This window comes from Psammomys obesus, unplaced genomic scaffold (assembly GCF_907164565.1).
Source record: "Psammomys obesus unplaced genomic scaffold, mPsaObe1.curated_primary_1811, whole genome shotgun sequence".
NCBI classification, from domain to species: Eukaryota; Metazoa; Chordata; class Mammalia; order Rodentia; family Muridae; genus Psammomys; species Psammomys obesus.
In genome coordinates, this window is record NW_026596079.1 from 2,937,754 (window position 1) to 2,947,846 (window position 10,093).

Consider the following 10,093-nt stretch of genomic DNA (forward strand, 5'->3'; position numbering starts at 1 on the left):
AAGAAGAAGAAGAAGAAGAAGAAGAAGAAGAAGAAGAAGAAGAAGAACCCCTTCCATAGGGCTACCTAAAACCAAGGCCACTGCGTACCTAAAAGTGTCTGTCCAGCCTTCCCCTACACTGTTCCCACCCTGTTTCCACTCCAGCTGTGAGCTGTGTGAGGAGGAACCACTTCAGCCAATCACTTAGACCCCAGTGCTCCCAGCCCTACTGCAGCCTGCAGGGGACAAGAGACAGCTGAGCCGGTCCTCTGCACAGTGGAGGAGGACCACGGCAGGCGACAGGCCTGGGCTGCTGTGCACACAGCCCGAACAGAGCATGTACCTGGGGACTGGACAACGCAGAGTTCAAACCTAGTGCTTCCACCCCTATAGTGTGACACTGAGAGTCAGAATATAACTCTCCAGTCCCCAGTCTCCTCACAACCAAAATGGGGTCAGCAGCACCTACTTGGGGTTCCCTTGGGAGGTTAGTGAGGATCTCCCTTAGTGAGATCCTTGGAAGTGTCCTGAAAGCTCTTTCCAAAGGAAGAAGTGTCCAAGGTACCAGGGATTTAAGGGGGCTCAGGCCAAGTTGTGTGGGATAGTGATTGTGAGGACTAAGAGCTTACACCAGGTAACCTAGGCACAGGGAACAGAATGTGCAAAGACTCTACCGGGTAACCCAGAAGCAAAGACCAGCATGTGGGATGGAGAACAGCAGGTACAGAGGCATGTGCACCAAGCTAAAGGTCTGAACTCAGAAGAATCACACAGATAACCCACTGGCACATTTCAACAGCCCCTAGAAAGGCTGAGCGGGTAAACAGGGCATCATGAGCTGGTGGCACTGCACTTACCCGGGCTAGAGGTGAGCAAGGAACCAGAATGGCAGAGAGACGTGCCTAGGATGTAAGGATCCCCAAGTGTGGCCAAGCTTGATTCCCCACAAAACATGTGGCGTTCCCTTTAGTCCCATTCCCGGGCTCTCAGCTAAAGGCTCTCAGATGATGACTTCGGGGGAAGTCACAAGATGCAACCAGGGTCCTATTGTCAACAATGCTCAGTCCACCCTAAGAAAGGCTGGGTTAATGTCCTAACAGTGCCTCTGAGAGCTGCCAGATGGCTCAAGGAAAACCTGATCTTTATGCAGGACTGAATAAGGGGGAACGGAAGGGCAGCTCAGGCCAACTGAACACAGTTTATCCTGGATCTAAAGGGGATGCTGCTGAGCCCAGCACAGTACAGTACACACATGTAACATCAGCACTTGGGTAGCTAAACCGGAGGATTGCTGTGAGTTCAGGGTTAGCCTATGCTTACACAGTAGGTTCCAGTTCAGCCTGGACTGTCTCAAAAACCATGCCTAGTATTAAAAATAAGCAGGGAGGTGTTTCCCCAGTCTTGGCTCTCTTGGCCTTAAGCCATATGGGTCTTTATTAGTGTTGCCGTCTGAGCCTTCCTAGACTTGTACATACACCTGTGACTTCAGAGCCCCCACCCCCACCCCAAGAACCTCTCAGCTGCTGCAACTACCCACCCTGCTTTATGCATGGCTCTTGATTCCACCCAACACAGATTGGGTCCTCAGGACCATGATTTCTAGGCTTTGTGTGACCCTGGGCAGATGGCTTGCCTCTCCTATAAAAGCTGCTGCTGCTGCCTTGTGACTGTGGAGTACTCATACTCATTCCCTGCTGATGCCCAGGGCGCCGCAGTGCCTGCCCCTCCCAGGCCTGGCCCAGGAAGTCAGGTGGAGCAGGATCCGGAGCCACCCTTTAACTTCCTGGTCCCATGTGGAGCCAGGCAGGGCAGTGAGCCTTCAGAAGAGCAACTGTGGGGCCACTCGGCAGGCAAGAGGCCACACGCAAACATCAGGACGGGTTTGGGCAGAGCCTACGGAAAAGCCAAGACAATACACCCCCCCCCCACTCTCAAGCTGAGGAGAAAAGCAGCCATGGCCCCTGGTGCTCAAGAGGGAATTCTACCCTAGAGCATTCCATGGCCATGTACTCAGAGCTGTGAGGGACAGAAGCAGCCACTCCCATCAGTGTTCTGGGCTGGGTATATCAACATGACCTAAAGGGAGGGAACGAAGTCAGGTGGCTTGAGAAGAGATCCATTCTGTCCCTGGGAGCATCCTGAAATCTCTGGAGGAGATTGGGCTGGCTGACATGGCCGCTCAGGACCCTTTAGCATGCTCACTGTAACTATGCAGCTCTCTCGTGGGTGCTGCGGGTAGTTCCCTCTGAGCCACACAACACCTCTGGGCCTCTCGGCAGGATTCCCTTCGTTGATGTAGATCCCCCAGAGTCTTGGCTCTACAAGACAGAGTGAGTCGCAAGGGTTTGAGTGGAGGCAGGGCAAGTTTAAAGCAGAGAATCCCGTGCAGTGTGGTGATGTGGTGGTGTGGTGATGTGTGGGGGTGACTGTGAAGGGATTCCTGTCAGAGGGATCAGTCGGTAGAGAGGGAGAGGACAGGTGGGGGCAAACTCAGTTAACAGGCCCCCAGCTCCACCGTTAGTGTTCCACTAAGGGGTCTGGGAAGGTGAGCAGTGGGGGCAAGGCAATGAATGCTAGAGCAAGAAGCTCGTCTTCCCCTGCAGGCTTTGGTGGGATGGCTTTTCTATTCTGGGCTCTGACAGCCCTCGGGACCCTAAAATGCTCAGACTGTGGGAAAGTACAGCATTACAGGATTTTAGGGGTAGCCGAGCCATTGAGTGAGGAGCAGAGGGCCAAGCTGAGGGGATGCACAGAAGCTGGGCAAGAATCATGCTTGCAAGAGGGAGGGTATCTCTCTAGTAGACAAGACCCCTGGTAGCAGAGGAACACCCCAATCCCTGTTTAAGACCCAACCTCAAGCCCCTGGGGAAAAGGGGTTGCACAGCCCCCTCTGAAGGCCGGTTGAGTGTGATCTGAGGGACCTGGTCCATCACAGCCCATCCCCAGCAAAGCCTCAACTAGACTATTACATGGGAGCTGCGACCACTGGGAGGAAGAAGAGAAGTTGGTAGGATCAAGCACCCTCTACCACGCATACTCACTCTTTGCAGAGGTCCACAGCAGACTTTTCTGCCTCGAAGCAGTGCAGGCTGGGAAGGAGGTAAAGAGGCATAGTGGTCCCAACAGAAGCCTTCTCCTTCCTAGGGGAAGTTGTGGCTGTCAGACTCAGACAAGTCTCCCTAACATGCAAGCTGCTTGAAGATTCCCTCTTCCGTAAGGGCCCAGGCTTGGGCCTCTCCTTCCAGGCTTCCCCAGGATACACACCCTCTCCACTGGGATTGGAGAGTCTGGGAGCGGTCACTAATGATGCCGTGATGACTTCACTGTGAGGGCAAGTTGGGAGTACTTGAGGGAGTATTGGGGTGGAAATCATTATGGGTACAGAGGCAGCTGACACCACAGAGGAAAAAAGAAGGTGGCAGGGATTGCATGCCCAATGAGATGCCCCAGCTGTGAACAAACCCAGAGCTCCATGGACAAGACCAGATCTTAGAGGGGGACAGGATCACTATGTAACTGAAATCAGGGATCAGGGACCAGTATCCAAATCTGTTCTGGACCAGGATCCAAGTGATGAGTGTTCTGTCTGTGCATCCGAGTACAACAGAGATGAATCTCTAGGATGAAGCGACCATAACACTCAGGATCAGGGTTCAAGATGTAACTAAGTCAGGGTGTGAAAGGGATTGGACTTATTGTGTTTATGGCCTTGGGTATCTGTGTCTCTCAGGTCCAGAAGAAACTTGGGACAAATAGCAAGCTCTGTTGCCTATTGGCATACCAAAGTACATGCTGGCCTCCAGGCTCTCTCAGAATCACAAGTACCTGTTACAGAATCCATGCTGGCATCCTGATTTCTTCTTAGCTCTGCTCACTCCACCTGCCCACCCTAAACTTCTCCAGCCCGTGAACTTTCCTCCCCACAACTTCTCATTCACTAATAACTCTACTGTTTCAGCTATTCCTTCTCTCTTTTGTCTCCACTTCTTGGTCCCCTCTCTCTTGGTCTCCTTTCCTCATTCATGTTCTCATTCATCTTCATCTCTTACTCTCCTCCTATCTCCTTTCACAGCCTGGTCCAGTTTCTGCTGGCCATGTCCGTTTACTACTTTCTCTCTTTGCTCTGGACTCTTCCAGTTGCCTCTGGCTGTACTCTCCCTCATATCCACAATAAAAATTTCCTCAGCCATGCTTTGGAGCAGTCATGCCCTTATTTTATACATCTGGTGCTGCGGAAACCCTCAGTTTATACAGTCTATAATTAGAATCAGGGCTCATCCTATCTCTGGGATCAAGACTCAGCATGTAATCAGGATCCACGCTCAGAGAGGGATCAGAGTCCTTACAACACAACAACAAAACAAACAAACAAAAAATCAGGGTCTCCTTATGTAGCTCTGCCTGGCTTGGAACTCACTATGTAGACCAGGCTGGCCTCCATCTCGCAGAGATATGCCTGCCTTTACCTCCTGAGCACTGGAATAAAGGTGTGCACCACCACACCCCGTAGAGTTCAATGTTTGACTAAGGTTGGGCTTACAGTCTTATGTGAATGGAGGCTTCTTGTGTTACCGAGATCAGGGCTCAGTGCAATGAGCAGGCGCTGGTCTCAGAGTGTGACAGAAACTAAGGCCCTCTGATTTACTGACACCATGACTCAGTGAACACGTTTTAGAATGTGATGTGATATTCAGATCAAGGCAGAGCTTTATTCAGAGCGAGGGCTCAGATTCTTGGAGCAGAGCATCGGTTTGTGTGCCTCCCTCCTTCCTTACCTGACCGGACTCTGGGATATTCTGAACATGGTGCCTGGCCCTCACAAGGCTCAGGATACCTCAGAACCCCACCATTGTGCTTTTGTGTCCCCAGTACTTCGGTATCATTCCCTGTGACCACAGATGGCCCTGGGGAGTTTCTGGGGAGGCAGGATCCTGACGGTTGGCATCACCCTGGGATTCACTTCCAGAGGAAATGCCATAATGTTTATTGCAGGTCTCTGATTGTGACACCCACCCAAATCCAGAGCAGACAGAGCCTGGGAAAAATCCATAGAGAATAGTCTGTGTTGCCATCCCTGGGGTCTTTTCTTCCAGCACGTTCTTAGATGTAAAGCAAGAATCCATCAAGCAGCACCCTGCTTCTTCCTGGGAACCTTCTGTGTCCTCAGCAATGAGACACCAGGTCCTACTCCAAGTTTCCTCTCAACCACAGAATACCTTTCCTGCTTCCTGGCTGGTACGTTGGAACCATAGGGCCATAGGAAGGCTGTACAGTTTACTCAGCAAACATTTCTGCCTAGAGGGCCTAAGGGTAAAGACCCTGTGTCCTGGGTAGCACAGAGCTCCTCTTAGAAGCCTCAGGGTGGTAGACTTCCAGGGTACGTGTCTCTGGGACAGAAGGTATTCTGGATGACCGCAGCAGGGACTGACCTCTCTGAGACTAGAGACAGAGGTGGCCACCAGCCCTGCCAGACCCCACCTTTCAAAACCCAGACTGAATCTCTCCTATTAGGAGAGACAATGGACTCTCATCTCTCATCTCCTGGGAGGCAAGATTTGGTGGCTTGTTTGTAGGTTGCAGTGGCCAGAAGGAAACTATTGCCTGAGGTCATGTGGTCAGGTCCTGAGAGTGGACAGTGCTTGGGCTGTCTACAGCAGCCAGCCAACAAGAGGAACACAAAGAGCCAGCCTATGGGTGGGGAAAGTCTTTTTGTGCCCCGCAGGAGGGGCAGGGGGACAACGGGAACCAGCAATGCTTCATGTACCGCTCTCTTCCTTGCTTCTTCCCGGAGGTTCCTTTCTCCTGAAAAACCCCAAAAATGTCCATATTTGGAGGGTCAGCCAGCTGGTGGGGGGGTGGGATCCTGTTAACCCTTCCTCTTTAAATAAAGGGATAAATCAGAGCAGAGTTAAACACTACGGCAGGAACATAAACAGCGGGTGGCTCCAGCCCAGCCCCCTGCCTGCCCCACGCCACCCTGCGCAGAGTCCAGTGTTTATTTGACTCACACCGGACGCCAGGCAGCTAGGCAGCTTCTGCTGCGACCTGCCTCCTGGCTCCAGCTCTCAGCACCCAGTCAGCCCGCTGAGCACCCATTCTCCAGGGAAGGTCCAGAGTGGTGATCTGGAGCTGGCCCGAGGGGAGGTAAGAACAGACCAGGGCCCAGAGGCTGGGGCCCTGACAAAGGGTGTGGAGCAAGCAGCTGCTAGTCTCCATGCGGCCTAGCTAGTCTTTGTCCCAGCAGAACTGGTTCATCATCCACCAGCTATGTAGCTATGTCGGCAATGCTCCCAGAGGCAATGGGATTCCAGTGGCACAGAGTAGAAAAGGAAAGCACAGTAGTTAAAGGACTTGCCTGAGGAGGCGCAGCTAGGACGCGTAAGAGCTAGCTCTGAACTCACAGCGCGGCCCTGGGTGTTGTCTTCTCTCTGGAGTCTGACTACAGTCCTCTGCTGCAAGGTTTTGTCTGTCCAGCGAGATAGACCTCAGGGACCTCAGCATCTCGCTCCATATACTCAGCATAGTGTCTGGGTGGAATGGAGAGAGCTGGGCCAAGCAAAAGCATGGGTTGGGGAATCCCAGATACCTGGGATGACTCGTCTGCTTGCTTCCAGGCTGGGGGTGCACTGACCACTGCCATGCCCTCTGCACTCTCCACGAGACCCTGGGATGCTGAGCTCCCCAATGCCACCATGGCGGCATGGACCAATGGAAGCACGCCAGAGACACCCCTGTTCCACCTCTTTGCCCAACTGGATGAGGATCTGCACACAGACTTCCCCAGCCTGTGGCTGGCATTAATGGTCGTGCATGGCACCATCTTCCTTGCCGGGCTGGTGCTCAATGGACTGGCACTGTACGTCTTCTGCTGCCGCACTCGGGCCAAGACGCCTTCAGTCACCTATACCATCAACCTGGTGGTGACTGACCTGCTAGTCGGCCTGTCCCTGCCCACACGCTTTGCTGTCTTCTACGGTGCCCGAGGCTGCCTGCGCTGTGCCTTCCCTCATGTCCTGGGCTACTTCCTCAACATGCATTGCTCCATCCTCTTCCTCACCTGCATCTGCGTGGACCGCTACCTGGCCATTGTGCAACCTGAGGGTTCCCGCCGCTGGCGCCAACCGGCCTATGCCAAGGCTGTGTGCACCTTCGTGTGGCTGGCAGCGGGAGTCGTGACCCTGTCCGTCCTGGGCGTGAAATCTGGCGGACGATTATGCTGCCGTGTCTTTGCTCTGACCGTACTGGAGTTCCTGCTGCCGCTGCTGGTCATCAGCGTGTTCACCGGCCGCATCATGTGTGCACTGTCTCGTCCAGGCCTGCTACGCCAGGGCCGCCAGCGCCGCATGAGGGCCATGCAGCTGCTGCTCACGGTGCTAGTAATCTTCCTGGTCTGCTTCACACCCTTCCATGCCCGCCAGGTGGCTGTGGCACTCTGGCCCAGTGTGCCTCACCACACAAGCCTCGTGGCTTACCATGTGGCCGTCACCCTCAGCAGCCTCAACAGCTGCATGGACCCCATCGTCTACTGTTTCATCACCAGTGGCTTCCAGGCCACTGTCCGGGGCCTCTTCCGCCAGCATGGAGAAGAGTTCAAACCCAGCAGTATGGATGTGGTCAGCATGCACAAGAGTTCCAAGGGCTCAGGCCCCCATCACATTATCAGCTCTGGCTCTCACACCCTCACCCAGCCTCTGACCAGAGCCATAAGGGCCTGAGCCATAAGAAGTGTTCTGCCAAGGGTCAAAGTCAAGGCTCTGGGAGGTTACCAGCCAAGCACGTCCTGGGCCTGGCCAGCAAGTTGGTTTCCCATTGATCCATTGGATATGACTGCCCAGTGTGTATTGATAAACTGAGCCCACTGTACTGTGATTGATTAGCAATGTCTGCAAAGGGCTCGAGATAGAGTATAATGGTGTGAATGCTGGATGCTTGCCTTTCCTATGGCTCTGTAGTGTCCACTGGCTACTCAAAAAGATAGCCAGGAGCTGCTCCTAGCTACCATTATTTTGTTCCCTGAAGATTAATGTTCTGAGGACTCCCAGAAGGGCTAAACACAACCAGAAGGGTCTCCACCACAAGCAGATGGAGAAACAAGAGTAGAAGGTCAATGTTTGAGGGACAAGAGTGTTGTCTACAGAGAGTGGAGACACTCCAGGCCTCTGTGAACTACACACACTGGCCAACATAGCAATACAAGGTGGCCCTCTGTGTGCCAGGGCTTGGATATCTGGTTGACACTTGAAACGTTGCAACCCCAAAAGAAGAAGCTAGTTTTAGTTTTATCCTTTGTGTGTGTGTATGTATGGATGGATGTGTGTATGTGTGTGTATGTATGAGTGTGTGTGTGTGTGTGTGTGTGTGTGTGTGTGTGTGTGCGCGCGCGCACGCGCGCGCAAAGAGGGAGAAGTGACACAGATACCACCATTGGACAATGGTGGGCTCAAAGCCAAGACTTAGTCTCATAGACTCCAGCATCCCAGCTCCTGCTTCCATGGCTACCTCCCAGATTCCCCAGACCCTGCCCAGGAATTGTCCTGAACTCACTGACTGCTGCCCCGGACTCTGTGAGGCTGCAGCCCCATCCAGTGGATGAAGACGCTAGGAATCAAGATACAAATCACCTCAAACCTAGGGCCACCAACCCAAGGCCTCTGCATTTCCTAGGCTGTCCCTTCTGGGGACCAGAGCTCCCGTGGGGATGACCCTCTGATCACCAGCTCCAAGCTGGACTCCGGGGGGTCTCATACTTGCCCTACTCTAGTTCTAGGTTCCTGATGTTTGAGGGAATGGTCTGCAGTGGAGGATCAAGCTCTGTGTCATGGTCCCTGATGCAGATGAAATAGGATCTGAGCACAGAATGTGCACGGATCTCCTGAGAAGTCTCCTATGTTCTAGGAACCTGGGACCTGAGTGACTGGGAACAGAAGGTAGTTGGGAAAGGGGCAGGATACAAAGATTCATACTGCTCTGGACAGGGTACCCATATCCAAGTTCAGGAGACCGTGTAAGAGCGAAACAGTTAGGAGTCTGGGCTTGGGGTATAGCTCAGTGCTAAATGGCTAGCTCATCATGGACGGTGCCCTGGATTCAATTCCTAGTACAACAACAACAAAAGAAAAAATTGTCAAGGACCTGAGGTTTGGAGGAAAGGCTTTGGAGAGGTCCATGGAGGGGAGGAGCATACTTTGATATTCAGAACAGTCTTGTCCCCCCAATCCCAATCCCAATTAGGTCTCCAGGACATCATGAGACCACTAAGGTGGAATGACATCAGCTTTCATTTCTTGTCTGGGATGACCTACAGTGCAGTCATCAAAGATGTACCAAGAGAGGCAGTGGGGGCAGAGTCTTGCCTGGGGCTTCTTTCTGTCTGTATACCTGAGGGGAGGTGCAAAATCATGACACTCTTTTACTCCCCGAACCACCATGTCCCTGACACTCGGTAGAGGCTTCTGTTGTGCCTCATACTGGGGTCCCTCCCCAAAGACCAGGTTATACGGGGTCAGAGACCCCCAGACTCCATCCCAAAGGGTCTCTCAAGTTCCTATAGGCTACCCGAAGCCCTCCCCTGTGCCCCAAGCCTATGTCCCTGTAACCTGAGACATGATGCTCCTCTAAGCATGATTCCATCCTGTGCTATGAGATCCACAGAGGTGGGGGCTGCAATGGAAAGCAAGGCTGAGGCAGAACAAAGGCCTGCTTAGAAATGCATTCAAGCCTGTGCCTCTGGGAGCCAGAAATGGACAGGGAGCTATACCAGCCCCTTTAGCTTCACACAAACATCACTCTAACCTTCTTTTCTAGCACATGCACCAGTCTCCTGCCCCGGCCCCACTGATTGTGACATGCCAACCAGTTTGTTTGTTACCTTTGCCCTTTTTCATCCCCATCAAAGCCCCTCCATCCTGGTTCCTTGTTGTTGTCATTCTAATTCACACTAAAGAGCGAGTAAGTAGGCTTGATGGTAAAGAGGCTACAGTTCTTCTGGGGCAGTCCTTTCTAGAAAGGATCTCTTAAGTGGATGAGCAGATTTCCCTCCTATCCCCACTTCTCAAATAACACCATCAACCTGAGTCCCTCAGGGCCTTGGAAGCTTCTTGGACCGTAAGAGCCT

General features: G+C 52.9%; 1 protein-coding gene across 1 annotated transcript; it reads left to right on the plus strand.

Annotated features, from left to right (window-relative positions):
• Positions 1-6,617: 6,617 nt before the first annotated feature.
• Positions 6,618-7,694, plus strand: Gpr20 (G protein-coupled receptor 20). The gene has a single exon (XM_055626657.1). The coding sequence runs from the start codon at positions 6,618-6,620 to the stop codon at positions 7,692-7,694; it is 1,077 nt and encodes a 358-aa protein (XP_055482632.1).
• The last annotated feature ends 2,399 nt before the right edge of the window (positions 7,695-10,093 follow it).